This window comes from Rhyacophila brunnea, unplaced genomic scaffold (assembly GCF_057557595.1).
Source record: "Rhyacophila brunnea isolate RB1 unplaced genomic scaffold, BYU_Rbru_1.0 scaffold_24, whole genome shotgun sequence".
Taxonomy (NCBI): domain Eukaryota; kingdom Metazoa; phylum Arthropoda; class Insecta; order Trichoptera; family Rhyacophilidae; genus Rhyacophila; species Rhyacophila brunnea.
Window position 1 is genome coordinate 10598346 of NW_028232904.1, and position 24113 is coordinate 10622458.

A 24113-nucleotide genomic window follows, 5' to 3' on the forward strand; every position below is an offset into this window, starting at 1 on the left:
ACTTAGGCTCTATGAGCTTGGTCTCGTTACCCTTCAACATGTCCATGTGGCGGAGAAATACAAGATACCTACGATTCAACCAGCTGTTGGGCCCATCGGACCATCCGACCTGGTCGCCACAAATTATGTTGCATTAAGAAAAATAAATTGCTAACATCGAGAACTTAATACTTACTGAGATCGTTCGGCAATTTTGTAATAGGTATTTGTAAATTTTCCTCTACGTGCTACTCTCTCCCATGGGTACTCCATAAAGTCTTGATTCAGTCAAAGAATATTAGAGTGCATGGCGACCTCAATCTTGGGTAACTGCTCCTGAGACATTCCCAGTCTTAAAAAAATCATGCTCCGATTAAGACCGGGTGTGGTGCGGGGCGGTTGTTTGTCCACTCGAGATAGGAGACGAAATAATTAATATGGATAATATTACTAATATAAGTATTTTTTGGAAAACTACCAGGTACAATATTATCTATTATAGGGACGGGACAACAGTACAGTGAATTTCCATGTTCGCTTGTAAAAACGCATAGAATATAATATTAATATTGTCGTTCGCTATAAAAATAATGCTAGAGTCATCTATGCACTATATTTAATAACTTTTTGTACAATGTAATATTTTTATATATAGCATGTCGATATTTTGATCGTATAAAAAATTCACGTATAAATGAATAGATGTCACTAACAAATAATCACGCACTAGCAAAACAGAAATCTACTATTTACATTAAAAAGTATTCAAAAAAAGACAAAAGAGAAACGTCAGCCGCAGTGAAAATATTTGTCATCAAACTCTAGATAAGAAAATAGTTATTATTTATATCTGAATGACAGGCGTATTATTTACTCATTCGTTCTTATCTATATAATTAGAGTGAATTAATAAATTTTAAACATTAAATTTTCAGTGATTATAAATCTGTTTTTGTTTAATAGAAATAATTTCGTTATCTACATTTTTATCGAAGTATGCGGTGACTATCGAAAGTGAAATAATTCCGCCGGCCGACGGTAAATTCAATTCATTTACAGTAAACTCGTCGAACGGGTCGGTCCATAGATAATATACGTAGTCGGTCGAAACGGTTTCCCGTTGCACGCTTTGTTTCATCGCAATTAACCTGATATTTTTATTCAAGTTTTATTTTGATTTATTTGTGATAAAAGATAAAAATAAAATGGCTCTGCCGGCTCCGCTCGTGACGCTGTTCGATCACATCGAAAAGAACAAAACCAAGTGGATAAAGAATCTTCGCGAATCAGTTGCGATTAAATCGGTTTCTGCAGATCCTAAATACAGAGGAGAATGCAACCGTATGGTGGAATGGACTGCAGAGAGGCTGAGGACCCTGGGAGCAACCGTTGAATTGAGAGACGTCGGAAAACATGTCATCGAAGGACAAGAACTCGATCTTCCGAACGTGATCATCGCACATTTGGGAAATGTAAGTACTTAATCTCTCATAAATTACAAACGAACAACTGTAAGTAAATAAACAAATGAATTACCTATTTTTTAAATCTGTAGGGCGTTTCGATAAAACCATTTTGATGACTTGGCATTATGCTAACAACGAATGTTATTGCTTTTTTTATTATTATTTATTTAAATCATCGGATTTAATAGTATTCTGGTTACAGAGGCGTTCAACCTTTTTGTACAAGTGTGTCAAATTGTAATTCAACGATCTTGAAAAAATACATAAAAATATATTTATTTCAATTAAGGGGATGTCTTTACCTACCAGAGGCACCTAGCGGAAAATACGAAGCTTGCATTTGAGACATTTTTTTGATAATTTAACTGTGTTAATTAATAATAATGTACTTATCTGAAAACATTCAAATGAAAAATATTTTTTATTTATATAAGTAGGTATTAAGTACATTTTTTTACGATTGTTAAGGGGGAGAGGCATGCCAACAGAGAACCTAGCGGAAAAATACGAAGCTTGCAATTTGAGATTTTTTTTGATAATTTACAATTTCAACTGTATTAATTAATAAATATGTATCTATCTGAAAACATTAAGTAAAAAGATTTTTTTTTTTTTTTTAATTTAAAGATAAACTTACAATTGTAATAAAATGTGAATTTGTTGCAGGGTCACATCTTATTATTACATTATATTTTATGGTCATATTTATTATTAAAATTTAGTATATTAAGTTTTCAATTTTTTGTCATTTAGATTTTTGACTAATTCATAGTTTTAATATTTTTTATATTTATTTTAAAAAACATCGATTTTTATAAAAATATAAATGTGTATAACTTGTCAGTTATCAAAAAGCAAATTATAAAAAAAAAATCTCAAATTATTCTTCGAAGCTTCGAATTTTTCTGCTAGGTTCTCTGCTGGCGTGCCTCTCCCCCTTAAGTGTTTATCTTTGACTTAAAATAAAAAATACTTTCTTTTTAATGTTTTCAGATGAGATTATTTATGAATTGACACAGTTGAAATTGTAAATTATCAGAAAAATGTCTCAAATTGCAAGCTTCGTTTTTTTCTGGTAGGTAAAGACATCACCTTAATAATGAACATCCTACACATAGTTCAGCCAAACTAACACATGGGCGACATTTTACTTTTAATTTTAAATAATTATTCATATACGAAAATAGTTGTTCGCAGTCGCCAGTCATATTATGTTTATTCAAAGATAACCAAAGTAAACCTCTCTATTAGTTTTAACTGCATTAAAAAACGGCTGTTTAAAAGAAATTGAAATGGCAATGGACGCACATCGCTCGACGATTGAATAACTCCTGAATTAATACTATCTTACAAGAGGCACTATACATTCACAGTCCTCGTTAACACCACTGTATTGACGAATGGATTACATTTAGTTGAAATTATTCGACAGCAAACAGCCTAGGACCAAAGGGAGTAAAAAGAACCATAGGGAGACCGTCATTGAGTAGGTAGCGGGTCATTTACAATATTTTGCTCACATGAGAATGAGTAATCTTTCACATTCTCGATATCTTTCTTAGTAAAATCACAAAACCACGAGTCAATGACTTCCCTGTGCATATTATTTCTATGTAGATTGTTTTAACAGCTGCTTTGATCAAATGTTTTACACTCAAATCAATTTGCCGATCCACAAATTAACAGCTGTGTCTCTTATTATAGAGATCAACATTCAACAGGCATCTGCCCGCTCGTAAGTCAATAAATAAATAAATAAAATAATAATCATTATTAAGTCATCGTCGGTGAGTATCAATCCACTGCTGGATTAATTCCTTCCCTAGTTCTTTCACTCTTCTTGGTCTTTTGCTTTTCTCTGGTTTTAGGCGTTTCAGTTTGCGATTTTTAGTAGTCCTGTCTGACAGGGGACTGACAGCTCTAGGCTCTAGCCTGGGGGTCCGTCGACCAGCTAAGTAATGTGATAAACACACGTAACAAATTTCTCTAATAGCAAAACTGTGGCGTTTTAACTTCAAACTAACATTTTATAATATATGGTGTGTATAAAAGGTGGTCGTGATCAGTGTGTCATATGATACCGAATGCTGACAACTCAATAATTCGAGTCGATTTATTTAAATATCACTAAAAATACAACACAATTAATTTTACCTTGTGGCACCATCGGGTTCCGCAGAATACCATTTGGGAAACGTTGCAGAGCATCGCACTGCCTTTAACCTTAGCGATAGGCAGGGGGGCCCGCTTCAGAAAATTGGGGCCATAGGGGTGGTATAACTTTGGAAGTAAAGAGGAGATAAGAGAACGGACCGTGCAGCCTCTCATCACACTGAGAGTGAAGAGGCGACTTTGATCATGGCTCAGCCATGCGCTGCAGATGCTTTAAGAGAAAATCTACGCGTCATGCCTGTTTTTACTGTTAGTACTGTAAACTGCATATACTAGAAGGATGTACGAACACTGGCGAGCGACAAGGATTCTTGGAGTGTCATTCAGCTCCATCCGCAACTGAATATTTTGTTTCCATTCGTTACCAATTCAGCCATACTAAAATCATTCTAGAATCAATATCAAATGTTATATATAATACAGAAATTTTACTTAATTCTCTCTACGTATTATCCAAACTGATTATTAAATACTCTCATAGAGTCTAGATTGCTCTTAACCTATTTACTCAGTATATCGGTTTTTGAACCATGCATGACGACTGACCATCCTTATCTTTATGTTATAATATTATAAGAAACATAAATTCAGTTAATGACATCTAATTATTTATTTAATGTGTCGGTTATTCTATACATAATGACAGCTATTTCACGGAATATCCAATTTTGTTATCTTGTTTATGGTTTTGTCTCACAAAATTACATGATTGTGTCCAAAAAAAAATTGTTGCTTCACCATGTGTAATTATCTTCTTTAGGTCATTTTGACGTATTTTGGTATAAGAAAAATGACCTTGCATCTATTTGATCTACTGCTTGCTTTAATCAACAGTGGAATATCGACAATTCTATATTAAATTTAATTCCTTTGTAATAAAGAGGATTATATTTTGTAGACCTTGACGCCAGCACACTAGGACTCACTGTTAATGTAGAGCATGGGTTTCCAACCCTATGCTCGCAGGCGCTAGTGCGCTCACATGCACTTTTGCATGCGCCCACGGACTCATTTTTGCATCTTAATGTTTTTTTTTAACAAAAATATAATTATGATTAATAAAAATAATTGCAATTAAATTTTTGCATTCGTTGATTGGAAATATTCAATCATTTATCATCGATTTACTTTTGTTTCTCCAAAAATAAACAAGTAAAACCTCAAGAGTAATAATATAAAGTGAATTGGTATTGTTCGGCAAAATGAAGCTGTGTTTCTGGCGTATAACGCACAGTAGAACCTCAATTTTATTATTATTAACTTTGAAACGTTATATCATCATGTTGCTTCTCAGTACGGCTACCAAATTTAAATAATAATTTTTTTTTAGTTAACCATATTTTCTGCAAATTAACTAAAAATAATTAAGCAGGTACCACTAACTTTCTATTTAACACAAAAACAATAAATTTCATCAATCAGTTTTTAAATGACTAGTCATCCAAATCAATATTGACCGGTGGCACGTACAAAAAATATTTAATTTAGCCGTAGAAATTCTATCTTACTTTAACGCATATTGCGGAGATAGAAGCGTGCCGAATGCTTTCTCACTCACGTTCGTTTTTGTTCAAGCCTTGCTTAGAACCTTATAGTTCTCCACTCGCAACCTGTAGAACACTGGCCAAGGCTAGGGAGAGATGGGGGAAATTCTTGTATGAGGCTATTACCCACCCTGGGTTGTTGGGTCACTTATAATGATTATGATGATGATGATCTTGTGATAGTTTCAGGGCATACAACAGTGCTTTTACTTGGGCTCTTTCATTAACGGTGAGAGTAACCTGTAAATCGAAATTAAAAGAATAATATTTGTGGTAGGTAACAAATGTCACTTCGGTCTAATGAATGCTACATACATTCGCTGATCCAGCAGGTTTTGAGGTGGCCTTGTGATCATTTAATACCTCTTGGGTAACACTGTACTAAGTATGTGTCTCATTGGTATTTTGAATCTATCATAATACTGTGAAATTTCCAGGATCCCAAGAAGAAGACGGTGTGCCTGTATGGACATCTGGACGTGCAGCCGGCCAACATATCAGATGGATGGGACACGGAGCCCTTCGATCTGGTCGAGAAAGACGGGAAGCTCTTCGGACGAGGTTCCACCGATGACAAAGGACCCGTGCTTTGCTGGATGCACGCTATTGAGAGCTTCCAGGCTACGGGAATCGATGTGAGTACAATTATTATCATCAATTACAAATTACAGTAATAACATTATATAAGAGTATGGTTTTATGAATACGTAACGTACCCAGATTAGTTGAATAAACATTCCGTTCGATCTGTCTGACTCAGGGATAACATAAACAAATTAAGAATAAATATTTAAAATTCCTGTGGTAAGATAATCTTTTTTTATTTATACATTGCAACTTTATTTTCGGGCAACGTTGCAAATTCCGAAAGTACAACAGCCGATTTGCATTGAGATGTAAACAATTAGGTGTGGCATATTACTTAAGCCAGTGGTGTGCAACCTACAGCCCCCAGCCATTTATTACGGACCGATGACTGAATGAAATATGAAAAAAAAATCCTAGCATACCATCGCAGCTGACAAAACAGTCTTTACCTTCTTCAGTGTCCTTGTCTATTGTTGTCACTGTTGTGTGGTATCTGATGTATAGTGATAGATCCAGGATCCATGCACAGAATTGTCCATTTTTGGCAAATTTCTTTCTATGAATTAAATAAAATAAAATAAAATTAAATGTTGAATCGTTGCCTTAGGATTGGTTTGTCGAAGTTCCATTTTTGGCGAAAACTTAGTTTTTAATCTAGTTCAATTTCTTTTATAATAAACACATCGAAATCCTTAAAAACATATTTTATTTTTCATTAGAATCAAAGATATTTTATTAAAACGCTACAAAACAATCATTCCGTGCTAGTTTGTCTAATGTGTGGACATTATACAAACCAGCATGAACGACATTTCAATAAAGATATGAAAAAACCTTTCGAGTATCGAAAATCCAAACACCACCAGCGCATCTATTCTATAGTTAAGGCCGATATCGTCTGCTATCGAGGGTAGTTTATCATATTTATTAATTGTTAAATAAGTTAGCCATCTAAACTGTCAAAACTGTCTGATCTCACTCTAAAACTGAATGCAGCCAAGAGAGGTGCTGTTGAAACATGGCACTTTTTGACAGTTTATACGGTTAACTTATTTTTACAATTAACTCCCTCGATACATAAATATGATAAACTACCCTCTATAGCCGCCGATAACAGCCTTGTGTATAGAATAGATGCACAGGTGTATATTTATAAACCCCCACTTACATATATATTATAACATAATAAATTTAAATACTTTCTGTGTAACCGTTTTTTGCCACTCTTTAATTTATGTCAACTATGATTTAATTAAAGGCACGGTTTGTATTATCTAATCTCGATAACACGATCACTGTTTGTCAGCTGTTAAATAAATATAAATTAAATGAGTAATATCACTGAATTGGTCTTTTAATATATCTCTCATTACGTAAAATAAATAATATTAGGTAATGCACTTTGTTTTTCGTCTCCTGAACATTTCATTGTCACTTAAGACTAGATTAGACTAATCAATCCTAAGGCGACGAAATGTTAACTGTGGTAAATAAAACGCCTACACCTCCAAAAAATTCTGACACCATTCTAACTGGACGATTACCCCTTGGAAAAAAACCCCCTGTAAAAAACGATCAACCCCCATCTGAAATGTCAGTAGATTTAGAAGTTTGTGGAATTCTGCTACTTGTTTCTATAGCGCTATAACTTTTATATTTTGCTTCATACATATTTTTTTGACTGAATGTAATTTTAAATATTATTAATATTAACTTTTCAATATTTTAATAATGAATTTTTCTCTGCCTCTATCAGCTCTAAAATATGCATATTTGATTAATATCAGTTGGTAATTATTGTCCTAGAACCGCTCCGTATTCTATCGTGGGTGTACAGGCCGAAGTCACTACTAACTCCAGTTTTGACGAAATTGAGATTTTAATGTCATTATATAGAAAAGGTAATGCTGCTTGATTGGCAGAAGATTTAAGATTATTGAACATACGAGGGTGGGTCAATAATTCCTTAGAAAAAAGCATTAAAACAGGTTTTATTTTTGTATTTTTTTTTTATTTCTCAACATAATTTCCTTGGAGCTCAATACACTTGGTTAGACGTTTCTCAATTTTTTTTAAACCGTCAGAAAAATAAGTTTTCGGAAGGTCCTCAAAATAATCATTTGTCAGATCGATGACTTCTTCATTTGAAAAAAAACGTTGTCCACTTAGCCATTTTTTTAAGTTTGGGAAAAGGAAAAAGTCACTGGGGGCTAAATCTGGCGAATACGGTGGGTGGTCGACCAATTCTAACTTCAATTCTTCAATTTTAGCCATTGATCGTAAACATGTGTGAACACGGGCATTGTCCTGATGAAAGAGGATTTTTTTCCTGTTTAAATGAGGCCGTTTTTCTTCAATTTTGTTTTTTAGCTGGTCCAATAAAGATGCATAATAATCCCCTGTTATTGTTTTTCCTTTTTCCAAATAGTCAACGAAAATAATTTCACGTGCATCCCAAAATACAGTAGCCATAACCTTGCCAGCTGATTTTACGGTTTTCGCCTTCTTTGGACATGGTTTGCCTTCGCAATCCACTGCTTTGACTGTTCTTTCGTCTCGGGAGTATAGTGGTGTATCCATGTTTCATCTACAGTCACAAAGCGACGAAAAAATTCATCCGGATTGCGTTGCATGAGCGACAACAGGGCTTTAGAGGCCACCACCCTACTGCGTTTATTGTCGACTGTGAGCAAACGCGGCACCCATCTTGCAGAAATATTTTTCATGCCCAATTTGTCATGTAAAATAGAAATGACGCTACCTTTTGAGATCCCTGTAACCTCAATTATCTCACTCAACTTTAATCTTCGGTCACTTAACACCATATCGTGGATTTTATTGATCATTTCTGGTGTAGTCACCTCTACAGGACGTCCTGAGCGTGGTTCATCCTTTGTTGATTTACGACCACGTTTAAATTCATTTAACCAGTTATAAATAGTTGCAAGTGAAGGAGCAGATATGCCGTGAACTAAATCCAACTCATTTTTTATTTCCTTTGCTGTTAACCCTTTTATATTAAAATGTTTAATAACAACTCTAAACTCAATTTTCTCCATTTTCCATTTTTCCATTTTCCACAAGCAAATTTTTTTTTTAAATGTACGAGAAACACACAACAACCCGACCAATCTGATTGAAACTTCGCAGCATACTAAATCGGTAGTGCCGCTGCATGAAAACAAACCGCTTGCAGTACTAGTCGCGCCACCTGTCGGCTTTTCTAAGGACTTATTGACCCACCCTCGTATAAAAAAATAAAAGTAACGAATAACTCAAAAAATAAAGATTTTACAACCATTTTAAGAACACCAAAAACACAAAACATTGATTATCTCAGAACTGTGTATTTGAAGTCAGTGACTTCTGCCTGTACGCCCACGCTATGTTCCCTACAAATCATTATAGATTCGCTTTTATCCAATTCACTTTTGGAATTTTCCTTGGTTCGCCGACTCCTGATCTAAGGATATTTTTTTTTCAATTAAATATTACAATAACCACGAACAAACGTAAATAAAACCTAATCAATAAACATTCTAGTAACCCACAGTAAATATTAAATTATTTTCAAATAACAACCTGTGGTCAAGTAAATGAATGACGTAGCTGTATCAGGCAAACTGCGGTTGCGATTTGTATTTTTATCATCTCATTTACAAGATGATAAGATACACCTTGTGATTGATTGTAAACAGGTAATCTGTCTCAGAAACCAATATTTTATTCAAAAATAACAACACCTGATAACGTTATATATTATCTTTGTTAACCTGCCCACAGCGCGGTAGATATCTCTTATCGCAATAAGCGGTCATTTATCCGTCAAATACCACCTGATGATTTTTTTTAAAATATAAATAAATGCTTCCAGTTTTTTTTTACTTTAATTCATTTTTACATGAAACTGAGATGAATGACCTTAATCAGGTTTTGTGTTTTCTTTTTTTTTCAAAGTCACAATGATAAATGTGGCAAGTTGGGAAGAATAAATCCTTATAGTGATAATACTAAAACAATGCGCCTTCACACTGGATATTGGACCCGACGGTCGATTTCGTTCACAATCTGTCTTTACTTGTAAATTCATATAATATTTAACTTAATTAAAATGGTGTAAGAATTTAGGAGAATGATCTTTGTAAAAGTAATAGCCTGTTTACACGTACATGGATTTACTGGCGGCAATACCTTGTCAATTTAACTATCGCGACAATAACTGTTTACACGCAAAAGTGCTTACTGTCTCGCCAATCTCATTCTTCAAGCATAAGCGAGACGTTATTGTGAAAATTGGTAATGTTCCATCTTATTACCTTTATCATCTAAAGATTCATTCAGCAGCTGCTTACTTTAGACCAGGCATGTTCAATGTGTCGTTCGCATTATAGGTCCATAAAATTGAGTCTCAAAAACCACAGTATACCTAAGTTATCTTTCTTATTAATAATTTTTGTGATTTTAGTAGGTATACCATATTTTGATACACCCCAATGTCAATAGATATAGTCTCAAAAATCCAAATTTGTCAGAAACAACACATTAACCTCTTGGGTTCAGATAATTTATTATTTTTGAAGTAGAATAATGTAGTGCATTGAGTCATTAAAATGTAAAAAGCGTTTACATTCAATTATAATAAAATATGATTTCATTGTAATTTTTAATGAGAAGAGGATGCCCACGTGACCTCATCCTATCACTTATTTCGTATTGCATCACCCATGGCCTACCATAGGAGTGAGAGAAAGAGAAAATATCAATCCCTTGGGCTTCGACCATACTGAAGTGCTTCGCTTAGTGCTAAGCTAGGTGCTGTGCTTGTCTACTAAAAACACTACTGCCACATTACACGCTACGTGCTTAGGTACAAATTCAGTTGATATTTGGGAAAACTAACCAGAAAGCAACTTCTCAGAGAAAATTTAAGTTTCAAATTCAAACTTGTTGGGTGCATAATGTCAATTCATCTAGAAGTACTCTTGGAGAGTTTCAACTTCTCTACAAAGAATTTCGGAAATACGATAAAAAGTTTTTTAGTTATTTGAAGATGAACCAGTAAACATTTGACTTATTGTTGGCCAAATTAAAAGAGACTACGTATATTTTATAATTATGTTGTAATTTGTTAGATGGGTTCCACAAAAGCTCTCTTTTATAAACCGCTCCGATTAAAACTTCCTCCATCTTGCAAAATCACTAGGTGACACGATAAAATTAACCAGGAGACTCACTAGGTGACTAATAATTACGTAACGAGGCGCGAAGCGTGCAGTGTGGCCATTGTGATAGTATAGTGTGCATCCGTTCGCTAGGATACGTCACCTAGCACGTAGCGTAGCACTAAGCACCAAGCAAGGCACCTACCTATGTGGCCTCGGCCATAGCCTTAAACTGAGGCATAGAAATAGTTTGATGATGAGTGACCAAAAGATGATCAAAACTTATAATTTTCACAACGAATGGGAGATTGAGTATTTCTTTGTAACACAGAGTGTGCTGAGACAAATATAATATGGGTTGTATTGAAGAATGACAATGCTAGATCACTGCCAGGTTTGATACTGGATATTAGATCAGTCTAATTGAAGTTGGACATGCCCGATGTAGTGGAAAAGTGTTCATGCCGTTCCATGTTCCATCCAGATCCAGTGGAATACAAATATATGATTTTTTTATATCATTTCCTTTGTGTCGGACACTCGTTATCTAAATACTGTATAAACATGACTGTTTTTACTTTCTGCTTCGACTTAATCTAAAATACACTTATTTTTTATTAATTTTCCACATTTAGATTATCTGTTCTTTATAAACAAAGTAATGTACGAGGGTGGGTCAATAATTCCTTAGAAAAAAGCATTAAAACAGTTTTTATTTTTATATTTTTTTTTTATTTCTCAACATAATCTCCTTGGAGCTCAATACACTTGGTTAGACGTTTCTCAATTTTTTTTAAACCGTCAGAAAAATAAGTTTTCGGAAGGTCCTCAAAATAAGCATTTGTCCGATCGATGACTTCTTCATTTGAAAAAAAACGTTGTCCACTTAGCCATTTTTTTAAGTTTGGGAAAAGGAAAAAGTCACTGGGGGCTAAATCTGGCGAATACGGTGGGTGGTCGACCAATTCGAACTTCAATTCTTCAATTTTAGCCATTGATCGTAAACATGTGTGAACACGGGCATTGTCCTGATGAAAGAGGATTTTTTAGCTGGTCCAATAAAGATGCATAATAATCCCCTGTTATTGTTTTTCCTTTTTCCAAATAGTCAACGAAAATAATTTCACGTGCATCCCAAAATACAGTAGCCATAACCTTACCAGCTGATTTCACGGTTTTCGCCTTCTTTGGACATGGTTTGCCTTCGCAATCCACTGCTTTGACTGTTCTTTCGTCTCGGGAGTATAGTGGTGTATCCATGTTTCATCTACAGTCACAAAGCGACGAAAAAATTCATCCGGATTGCGTTGCATGAGCGACAACAGGGCTTTAGAGGCCACCACCCTATTGCGTTTATTGTCGACTGTGAGCAAACGCGGCACCCATCTTGCAGAAATATTTTTCATGCCCAATTTGTCATGTAAAATAGAAATGACGCTACCTTTTGAGATCCCTGTAACCTCAATTATCTCACTCAACTTTAATCTTCGGTCACTTAACACCATATCGTGGATTTTATTGATCATTTCTGGTGTAGTCACCTCTACAGGACGTCCTGAGCGTGGTTCATCCTTTGTTGATGTACGACCACGTTTAAATTCATTTAACCAGTTATAAATAGTTGCAAGTGAAGGAGCAGATATGCCGTGAACTAAATCCAACTCATTTTTTATTTCCTTTGCTGTTAACCCTTTTATATTAAAATGTTTAATAACAGCTCTAAACTCAATTTTCTCCATTTTCCATTTTTCCATTTTCCACAAGCAATTTTTTTTTTTAAATGTACGAGAAACACACAACAACCCGACCAATCTGATTGAAACTTCGCAGCATACTGAATCGGTAGTGCCGCTGCATGAAAACAAACCGCTTACAGTACTAGTCGCGCCACCTGTCGGCTTTTCTAAGGACTTATTGACCCACCCTCGTACTTTAACACTACTCGGTCAATGTACCTATCTACACAAAAACGTGACTTATACTTATATGAATCATGACAGATTCAGTACTCACATGCTATTATTTTATCAACCAATGTCTGCCCACGTTTTTCATCAACTCTTTATCGGTCGTCTTGGAGCAGAGGCTAACATGCCTGCCTCCTGATTCGTGGGTACGAATGCAACGAATTAAAAACACCAACACAATTAAATATCATCGAATATATGTTAATTTTCAAAATGAATATTTTCAGATTCCCCTTAACATTAAATTTGTTTTCGAATGCATGGAAGAATCCGGTTCGGAGGGTCTAGACGAGCTGCTAATGGACAAGCTGAAACCGGAAGGCTTCTTCGACTCAGTTGACTTTGTGTGCATCAGCGATAACTACTGGCTGGGTACAACCAAACCCTGCATCACGTACGGACTTCGCGGGGTCTGTTACTTCTTCATCGAGATGCAATGCGCTAGCCAGGACCTGCACAGCGGTGTCATGGGCGGTACTGTGCATGAAGGTGAGAATTCTTGGGATTTTGTAACATATTAACATGAAATAGTTTCATGTGTAATATATCAAAAATAGGGGCCAAATGCAAAGATATTGACGTTATGTTCTTAAATCTTGCTAATTATGAACCATATGCTTAGTTAACAATTTAGAAAAATATAAATAACATGCCAAACGGTTCAATTTTTTAACAAGTTCATAAATTTAATAAATATTATAAACTTTAAATACTTAAGCCCACGATGACCAAGTGGTTACCGCGTCGACTTATGATGTCGATGGTTCCTGATTCCATTTCTTGTAAAAATAACTGTCGAGGCCCGTAGGATCTGCCATCGTAAAAAACTTAAGGGTCACTTGGTTAAGTTAAATAAATGCATATAATGCTAATACAATGTCCTTAGCATTCTTTTCATTTATTATTAAAATGGAAGCACACTTTTCGTGTTGATTCTTTTGGTTGGTGTTTGTGTAGGTAATCAATACTCAGTACAATTTTGTTATGTCCTGTCAATATTTGTCAAAATACCTGTCATTTTTGTATCAATTTTATAACGTGGGAAACTGCTCTTTTTGTGTTATGGCCGTAAGACTTTTGGATACATTGCTCATTGTGGAATAGAAAATATGTAGAAACTGATGGTTTTCAACAGTGTTCAAAGAAGGCGAATTAAAGAAAGTCTGCAGGGATTTTGCGGCAATCAAATGGAGGTGGTGATTATCGTCAGCCTCCACCAGTGTCTGCTGTTCGATGGTCTTCTCAAGATAACAGTTCTTAGTTGTTCGTAGCCATTTAATTCCATTAAGCCTATTTTTTTATATTTCGTCAATCTATCGTAACTTGGAACAGCCTTTCGGTCGTCTTATAATATATCCCTCGAATACTACTGCATTTTTGCAGTCATCCAAAAGTCTTTCTGTCTACACGGTATGTGCCAGGCCAATCTCCATTTAAGGATTTTGACATAGTTAATTACGATCCTCTTTCTGTCTTTATGCATAATGCCTAACATATATAGCTTCATGCCGCATTGTTGAAGTGATAATTTATGCTGGTGTGTACTATTACATAAAGAAAATAAGTTTCCCTTCAAAATTGCTACGGTAACAACTTCCCAAGTTCACCCTCGGTTGGTGAGCGTGATCGGGAATTTCAGAGTCTCAGCACAGATGTCATCACAAGGTTTAGAAAACTGTGTATAAATAATTGCAAAAAAAATTTCCTGTTGTCATGTGACAAAGAATGAAAGCAATAAAATTCAATGCAAAATGATTTATTATCAATTTTGAAATCACTACCTTGTCAATTGAAAAATACAATCTGTGCACTAAGCCAATAAATTAAATTGACTCGAGTCGGTGTGATTGATTGTTTGGTTCTTGCAATTTTGATTGATGTCGCAGTAAATCAATTTCAATCTGTTATACAATTTGTTCAAGGCCACTGACATGTGAGATCTGTTTTATTCTTCTTAAGACGATGCTGTAATGCAAGCGCTCCATTGGCGAATATGTCAGACGATTTAAAACAATACAAATCAAAATAAAAGACCTTCACAACAAAACAACATGGCAGCTAGACTGGGCCATCATGCGAACTCTGCTCTACATTATGCTATCACTTTGGCCTAGTCTGACTGCCGTATTTTTTTGCTGTGAAACCTTTTTAATTTGATTGATATTTACATAAGCTCTCTGACTTGCTCATCAATGGAGCACCTACATAAAAACAAAGGTGTCGATGTTGACGGGAAAAAAACGTTTCCTTTTTATTTTAATAATCTGTAATATGAAATTAACTTATTCCCCTGTAAACTTACACTACTTAGATGATATATTATATCAAATATTATGTAAATCAAATTAAACCGAGCTGCTCGTGTTAAAGACAATGAAGAAGATGACTCCAACCACCGTAGACAGGCAGCGTGAGCGTTGGTTTGGTATTGCCATTCAAATATCGTATAACTGCGTAGGAAGCTTTAATCCCCAACTTGCCACACTGTCAACTATGTATAGGGTTCATAATTAGTTAGTTTCACATAACGTAGACATCTTTGCATTTGGTACTTAAGGAACTTATTTCAGTCTTTGAGTGAGAGTCTCCACGTCATGCCATTAGAAACAGTAAAACTAGTCAAAATGTTCTGATACTCGGCTGGACGTATTAGAAAGTTCACAGTTTTAATGACATCTGCAGATATTTAGATGAACTATCACAAATATATCAAACGAGGTGATATTCCTATCAAAATACCAAAACAGAGATGGCAACTATAAGTACCTAAGCCACCATATTTCAATCTACCCCAAAATAAAATATTATTTGTGCTCTGGCTACCAAATCTACCACACTTAAATGTTTTAATACTAAAATGTCATAAAGCTACCTTTTGTTATAGTCATAGTCTATGGTGGAGTTCCATATTCTTCGCATGCAAGCACAGATTAGATTTTTTTTAAATTATTTAATGTACTTAACAACTTAATTTAATCGTTTCAGGAATGGCTGATTTAATATACCTCCTCAACACCCTGGTCGACAAAGACGGAAAGCTTCTCATCACCGACATGTATAAAGATGTAGCGCCTCTCTTCCCTGGGGAGGTTGAAATGTATGACCAGATTGAATTCGACATGGAGGAATACAGGTTGGCCAACATATGTCCTTTGTAGATCTTACTCATATCAATGCAACTAAAGTTGTGATAATATTGAGATGCACGTCGTGTACTGTCACGCTGTCACGGTGACAAATTTAGTCTATGGTTTCATCATTTTGCAGAATATTTTGAACTAACGCGATCTCTGTAAATTCAATGATGGAGTAACCTAGTAACAAGTCTCTGTAAATTCAATAATATTTTGAACATAACCCAACTTGCAGACCATAGATAATAGACAACATTCTTATAGAAAATACATAGTGCCAACTGCCAAAAATAAAAAACATGTGATTTTGACATGAGTCGAAAATGTGTAAGGCATGAAGAACATGATAAAAAAGTTCATTGAGTCATGCAGGTGTCAATGCAGTGCGGTACAATGTGACCTCATTGTTGTTCTGGTGATTTCGGCAAATTTTGCTGACAATGTTCGTTTATGTGTTCAAAATGTGCTACGGTATGGGAGCATAAGTCTGATAATATTTTAAACACCAAAAAAAATGACATTACACACTTTTTTCCCGTAGCAACAGCTTACTGTAAAGTCACGTGATAGTATGCAACGTACAGCATGATATAATCACAACATAACTTACCACATGTAGTCATTTAAAACAAATATTGTATTTTTTCATAGGAAAGGATTGGGTGCCAACCGGCTGGCGCATAAAGGAGACAAGAGACAGGTTCTCTTGTACAGATGGAGGTATCCTTCGCTGTCCATCCACGGAATCCAAGGTTAGTTTTTATAATTTCTGACCCCACAAAAATAACAACTGACAACTCTTGTTTATTACTGCTTCTTTTGACAGCCTGTTTGATGTTTTACTATTACATACCTACAAATTTTCAAAATTTTAATGATTGTTCATCTAAATATCAGTGTACATATTTGTATGCCTACCATCTACAATAAATTGGTGCAGCCTGTTGATAGGCAGTTATAGCTACATTTTTATTATAATGTAAATGCTTTGGTTTCGGTACAAGTCAAACTTGTCTCACATTTGGAATGGTCTATGTTAATGGCGAAACCAAACCAGATTCGCTCCACATTACACCCAGTCTTAATCGGGGGGGGGGGGGTATCACGGAACCCTACGTTTGATGTAAAGCATCATTTTTTTTTGTGACTGGAAATTTCTCAGGAGCAGTTAGTTACCCATGACTGAGGTGTCACCATGCACTTGAATGTGCTTTAACTGAATTTACATGACAAGTTAAGAATGGGAGAGAGAAGCACGGAAAGACAAAATTAAAAATTGTAATAAGTTACAAAAAGTAATACAAAACCAATAGTTAAAATTTGTCGCAATTAGTACGTCGCCTTGTTGCATAGAGGATAATGCGCGCATGGGGCATAAACCCAAGAGATGCTGGTTCGATCCTGGCGGTTGGCTTACTTTTTTCAAAAAGATTTTTCTATTCGATATATTATATTTTCTCAGAAGTGTTTTTCAAAATTATGTATGTCTAATACAAAACTGTCGAATAAACTCTGGATTTGGTATTGAAGACGGCAGCAGAAATAGGATGCCTTCACCAAACCATCTTTCCAAATATCAAATGGTGAATGGATCTAACCGCTTTGACTCTAAATCATTATACTGGTTAATTCTTGACTAATGGTGGCTTCACTGAGCTTGGTCTTCTTACCCCATGTATGCCCATCTGGCGGAGAAATACAGGCTGCAAACCGTATCCTCTGGGAATATCTTAAAATGTTAAAATTACCTGTCCTGGGTTGTTAGGCCATTTTTTTTCACTTCGTTTTCATCTATTTGGCCGCCATATAAAAAAGGTTTTCTTCAACGTCTTTGGCTGTTCTTACTGTAATATCATTTTTCAGGCGCCGTATGGGAACCTGGCACCAAGACTGTAATCCCCGGGAAGGTCACCGGTAAATTCTCCATCAGGATCGTGCCCGACCAGGAGCCTGACCAGGTCGAGAAGTACGTCGTGGATTATCTCAATGCCAAGGTGCAAAAACATTCCTTCCGTCAAATCATTTTGAACACAACTTTTGTAAATTTCATAATATAAATTTAGATGAATGTGTTTGAAAAATTAACTCTACATTGGATACGGATTAAAGCTTTTTCCCATTTTTCATGAAAACCTAGTCATATGTCAATGATCATTAATGAATTTATGGACAACTCTTATTATTTGACAGTGGGCAGAGAGAGGATCCCCCAACACGATGAAGGCTTACATGGTGCATGGAGGCAAACCATGGACTGCGGATCCCAAACACGAGCATTACACAGCCGCCGCCAAGGCTACTAAGCATGTCTTTAAGGTAATGTTCAATTCCATCTGAACTAATATTAAAATTGAAATGTTCATGAATTCGAAATATTAGCCTTTTGATCAGCATGATTTCGATTGTTTTGTTGTAATTAAAAAATTACTTGACCAATATTGATTAAGCTTGCACAGCTTCTAGACTACATTATTGATACCACCACTTGGGCATATTTTCTATCTTCGAACATCCAAGATCCACTCCACTTCTCTAAAATAATGCACCGTCTGCTTAATCTGCAAACCGGCTAACTGCTTTTGGACAAATTGTTCAGGAAATACAAAAAACTTAATAATTTAACTATCGAGTGGAATTTAACAATTCCAAAAATACACTTGGTAACGTTTTTTATTCACAAATAAGCTGCACTATGAATTATTACTCTGTTTTAGCTTTCTTTTTATATATAAAGAATATTTATACAAAAAGGCGGAGTTGTTCCGTTTACGATATCGGACCTGCAGTTGGCTGTTTTGTGTGAAGAATGATAACGCATTTATTTATAGGTGTAGGAGTTTGAAATTTTGTGTGAGCATAGAAAACGTGCTTTATAACAAAATGCCATCAAAATCTCATTTTTGGACAAGAGTGGAGTTAGCTGGTTTGCAGAGTAAGCAGTCGTCTTGTGATAATTCATCACGACTAGGTATAGTAGTTAGGTAACAGCGGTGGGATGCAGGTGGAGGGGTGTGGATGAAGTTTCTGAAGACATATTTTAGACATTGATTTGTACCTCATTAATCTATCATAAATATATTACACAAAATAATAATTAAAAACATCTGACTTGTATGTTATAGGTTGAACCAGACATGTGCCGCGAGGGTGGTTCAATCCCCGTCACTCTGACTCTGCAGGAAGCCTCCGGAAAGAACACTCTTCTTCTTCCAGTGGGCGCCGGTGACGATATGGCTCACTCGCAGAATGAAAAAATTAATGTCTTCAATTACATCGAAGGGGTAAGTCTATTTTCATGAATGACCATATCTGTGGTCATTAGTCAATTTCGTCGTAATTAGGTAGAGTGCAGATTACTAAATTTCTGATAGTTGCAGGTTTATGTCCTGATGGCACCATATTTTTATCAAAGATTTTCTTTATTTTATTTATCTGATAAGGGACTATTTTTTTCAAGATTTTTGTGTAAGATTTAACACATTTGAAGCAAATGGTTCACTATCCCTGATACAGATGGTGGAATGCAACACTTCATTAAAATTGTAAAATGTAACTAATAGGAACTTACTTGCTTACTTGTAATTAATTCGTTAAATTCCTCGTAAATCAAAATATTCGCCAAAACTCATAAAATCTTTTTATAGTAGACATGCGACTTTCATATTTGACTGATTAAAATTACATCGGTCTGAGTCTGCCTAATCAGTCATGCACCATAACATAATGCGTCACAACTGACTCATGATGTCATTGCTAAAAAGCTATGTTACCATAGTCAAGAATCTAAGGCTGCTGTGAAACAGTCACCAGCTTTATGCGAATGCAACATACAGTTTCATGACGTCATAGCAATCTTTCATTATTCATGAATTGTTTGTTTGACTTGACTTGCGACTTCATAAATGATGGATATTGAAAAACAGACACGAGTGTTAACAATACATTCATGTTTCCGACTGATTCAGACAAACTAATCAGCCAGAACGGATCATTACCTCTAATTGAAAGAAAGTCTTGGGAGTCACTACTGAGTGACTCGGTTCCCATGGCTAATTTCCATTTCCACTTCCACTAATTCGATTAATGAACCATAATAGTCACCAATGATATTAATCGGAAAGAAATCGAAAATGAAAACAACGTTAAATAATTACGAGATAAAAAGAACTTTTTGTATACAACGTTTTTAAATTTTCTGTTGAATCATATAAACTTGACTTGACTAGCTTAAACGATCAAAAAAATTTGTACTTGATAGAAATAATACTGAATAATGAAATGTCATTTCATATTGATTTCCATAGTAACGCATGTATGTATTATTTAATAATTTAGTTGCTAAGACCCCCTAGCAACCTATATTGTTATCGAAATAACTTTTCATACAAAACAGAATTAACTAAAAATGAATTCAATTCTACTTAAAGATGGCTAAAAGTATTAAAAAAATGCATTGGCATCGTGTTCTGATATATTCTAAAAGTTTCAAATGTCTAGCTAGTCGGGAAGTTAGTTAAAAATCGATTGCAAGATTTGTACCGGACAAATAAAAATACGACCTAAGAAAAACGTTGTAAAAATTGCAATTGTTTTACTATTATTTTGCCATACATTTTATATTTTGCAATTCGAATTTTTTTCATTTTCGAATTAACAGTGTTTTTCTCTACCTATTATAATGTAGTATTAAAGATTTATTTTCTGTTGGATTGAAATGTTTCTTCTCTTTCCAGACAAAACTATTAGGCGCCTACTTGTATGAAGTGGGACAGCTGTAAACAAAAGACTGCCATTATGAAGATTAATCCTATAATTTACTATTTCGTCACAAACTATGTTATGTACTTGTAAAGTATTTTCATCTCATGTTATTTCAACTAATTTTTTCAGTTTCAAAACTGTTTGTTCATACAGTAAGATTTTGCAAGCGATTATCAATCTTCGTGCCACGGATTAATACACTGTTTTCTTTTTTTGAACATTTATATATTGAAAATGTACTTACTAAACTTGACTTTAAATTACTGGCATATAAAATGTGCCTTTCGACCACATATTATGTTATATTATATGTATTGTTATATATAAGCATATTTTTGTCATTAAAATAAACATATATTTTATTATAATAATCATGTAGTTTTATTAAGGCTATACTTCAGCTGAAGCATGGTCTAAAAAGATCGTGACTACGCGACGCGCAAATTTTGCAAACGACGCGCGTCGAACAAAACATAACTTGTCATAAAAATTCAACATGCGTCCATTTAATGTTATGTTTATTGTTATATTAGTTATAATAATAACATATTCATTGACATGTTTTCGCCATCACGAAATAAATTGAAGTACTCACATCTTGACTACCTCTCTCCGATTGGCAACGAGTGCGAAATTTCATCCCACCTATTGTTAAAAATTATTTGCCGTTTCACTGATGTATGCAAATAAGGACCTAATCATCATTTTCATTCGTGGGTGGGTTGAATCGTCTTCCCCAGTCCGGTCTTACCTCTGCAATCTTCCTCCAATCTGAGATTCCGATAACTCATGCATTCCTGGGCAACGCCATCCGACCACAGTAATTTGGTTTCCCAACACTCCGACCACATGGCTTTGCATCAAAAACTTTAGGACTGGTCGGCCCAGGTTTGATTTGTTGGAAATGACCACCCTATTTAGTCAGGAAAAACAACACACGTTTCACCTCATATAAAACTCTTCTTAATCAGGTGTAACATCGATAATTTTCATAATCTGTCATAGCTAAGTATTTCAATACCTATTCCAAAAGATGTCTCTGTATAATTATTATTTTTGATCATTCAAAACAATCGATCTTGGCTATTAAACTAAATTTAAGGTCAAGGGCATACATGCTAGTTCTATGGAAAAGAGAACTAGAGCATTCACTAACTACTCTCTGACCCGGTCCTGCCTTCACAGTGTTCACGAAGTAGGTACTCTATGACTTGCTCCTATCTTCCAAAGCGTTCACGGAAGATTTGGCTGGATGGAAATGTAGGTTTTAGATATTACAATCGGGGGGTCCCAACAAAACCGCCCGGACATTGTCGCCAAAACAATTTAGAAATGAGACAATTTTTATTTAATATTATATTTTAGATACACAAATAATAATAAAGATATAAAAAATATAAATTATTTAAAATTAAATTTCAATATACCTACAGTAGAACCTCGTTAATAAGAACACGAATTATTCGAAATTCGCCGTAATTCGAAATTTTTGCAAAAAAAAAGTCCCTTGAACATTATTTTCATATAAAACCATACCTTTAATTCGAATTTCGTAATTCGAAATTATATAAGAGTCCTGACATAAAAATATTCAATAAATCGTAATAAAGTACACTATTTCATGAGCCAGTCATTGAAAATTCTGACAGACTTTTCGTAAAACATCATAAATTACTTTTTTAAGAAGGTAATAAAAATAATCCAGACATTTAATGACACATTAACACACACGGAACCGGAAATTTGGTAGGCACATCTATGATTGTAAACAATATTGATGAAAATCAAAAAAAAAACAATTTTTAATTTTAATATTTTCCCCCCATACCATAATTTGTAATTCGAATTTTTTTTGATTTTCGGTCCTGTGGATATCGTATTAACGAGGTTTTACTGTTCTTTCCTTCTTAAACATTCCAAATTAGAAATACTACCATACAAAGGCATTGGCTCTTGCAGTTTTTCATTTAATTGAATATATTTACACTTTGACGCAATTAGTCTTCTGAAACCTAACCTTCTTTCTATTTTAATTTCAATGTGATCCTTTCTCACGGGATTTTGTAGATATTCCAAGTATTCCATTATGGAACTCAGGTATAAGCTGGTTTTTAGTACTAACTATTAAAAGCTGATGATTTTAAGTTATTGCTCTACTAACAGCTGCAACGGATTAAATCTCAAATTACACTGATTATCGTAAGTATGTAAATTTCTATCGATACAAGCAGTTCTTTTATATATTTTGTATTTTTTGCGGGCAGATTTGTCCAGGCGGTATTGACGAGCACTGGTACGGGTGCATTTGGTTTGACAGCAATGTCCAGGTGGTTTTGTCGGGGTGCCTGTAATCAGGGATGACACATGAGCATAAAAGCTGGTGTACAACTATTTCACAGGCAACATCGGTTATACATGAACAACATATTTTCTAGTACATACGCTAATTTTATATGGCCGGCCTAGCAGTCAGGGTCATAAATATACAGTGTATTATAACATGGAAATGAATTGATTGTGAATTTATGGATGCGAAGATGTCAACTTGAACAATAACCGAGCCGTCAGGTTCAAAGACAAAGAGAATTTTGAAGCTAAGTATAATCATCGTGTGGCGTGTGCATCATCAATTTGATTAGCCAGTGGTTTTCAGGATAGCTGCCACCACGTAGGATCTATTCGTTCCCAACTTACCATAGTTTAACCACTTCCCAGTTATATTTTGGTGAGACAGTGTCTAAAAATTGTCATATATTTTTTTAAACATTTTATAAACAATTTATTAAAAATTTTACTCTTACATTTGTTTTACTTTTTTTCACATTAAATTAACACTTTTTTACAATATTTAAAATTTCTTGAAAAATGTCAAATTTTCTTTAAACGTTTTATTATAAATTGTTTACATGTTTTTTTACTTTTTATCACAACAGATATGTAGGTTTATGTTTTAAATTTTACGGAAATAATAAAGTCTTTTTGGTATGGTAAATTTTGAAAAATTCAATACACAACCCTACATCACAATCTCGTCTCATTCCGTATTCGTTTGTCGCTTTCATTCATATGTGAGCAGCATACTTTTCACGTCTAGTAGGCCTTTCTTTATTCGGCGTAGATGGTATTGGTTGGTAACTAAAATGAAGCTAATAAGTATAAATAATATATACTTATTTTTTACGAACTTACTTTCAAAATGTGCTCAAAATAACAAAAGTAACTAAATTCAAATTACAATAATGTGCAGCATACCTAACACAAAAATAACTATGAATGAACAATGAAGTCATTGACTAATCAGGCCCGCTCTGCCCGGCAGTAAATAAAGCTTTTATTATGT

The 24113-nt window shown here is 34.6% G+C and overlaps 1 protein-coding gene across 1 annotated transcript; it reads left to right on the forward strand.

Annotated features, from left to right (window-relative positions):
* Positions 1–753: 753 nt before the first annotated feature.
* Positions 754–21139, forward strand: Cndp2 (Cytosolic non-specific dipeptidase 2). The gene is made up of 9 exons (XM_085951679.1): positions 754–1451; positions 5599–5796; positions 13106–13367; positions 15864–16011; positions 16664–16764; positions 17876–18006; positions 18203–18328; positions 19135–19293; positions 20746–21139. The coding sequence occupies exons 1-9, from the start codon at positions 1185–1187 to the stop codon at positions 20788–20790; spliced, it is 1437 nt and encodes a 478-aa protein (XP_085807805.1). The 5' UTR covers positions 754–1184; the 3' UTR covers positions 20791–21139.
* Positions 21140–24113: the final 2974 nt, after the last annotated feature.

What these genes read in the sequence shown, in the direction of transcription:
- Cndp2 (XM_085951679.1), top strand. Translation starts at nt 1,185, where the DNA reads ATGGCTCTGCCGGCTCCGCTCGTGACGCTGTTCGATCACATCGAAAAG. An exon ending in GGGCGGTACTGTGCATGAAG is followed by an intron (nt 13,368 to 15,863) that starts GTGAGAATTCTT and finishes TAATCGTTTCAG; the next exon opens with GAATGGCTGATTTAATATAC. An exon ending in TTCGACATGGAGGAATACAG is followed by an intron (nt 16,012 to 16,663) that starts GTTGGCCAACAT and finishes ATTTTTTCATAG; the next exon opens with GAAAGGATTGGGTGCCAACC.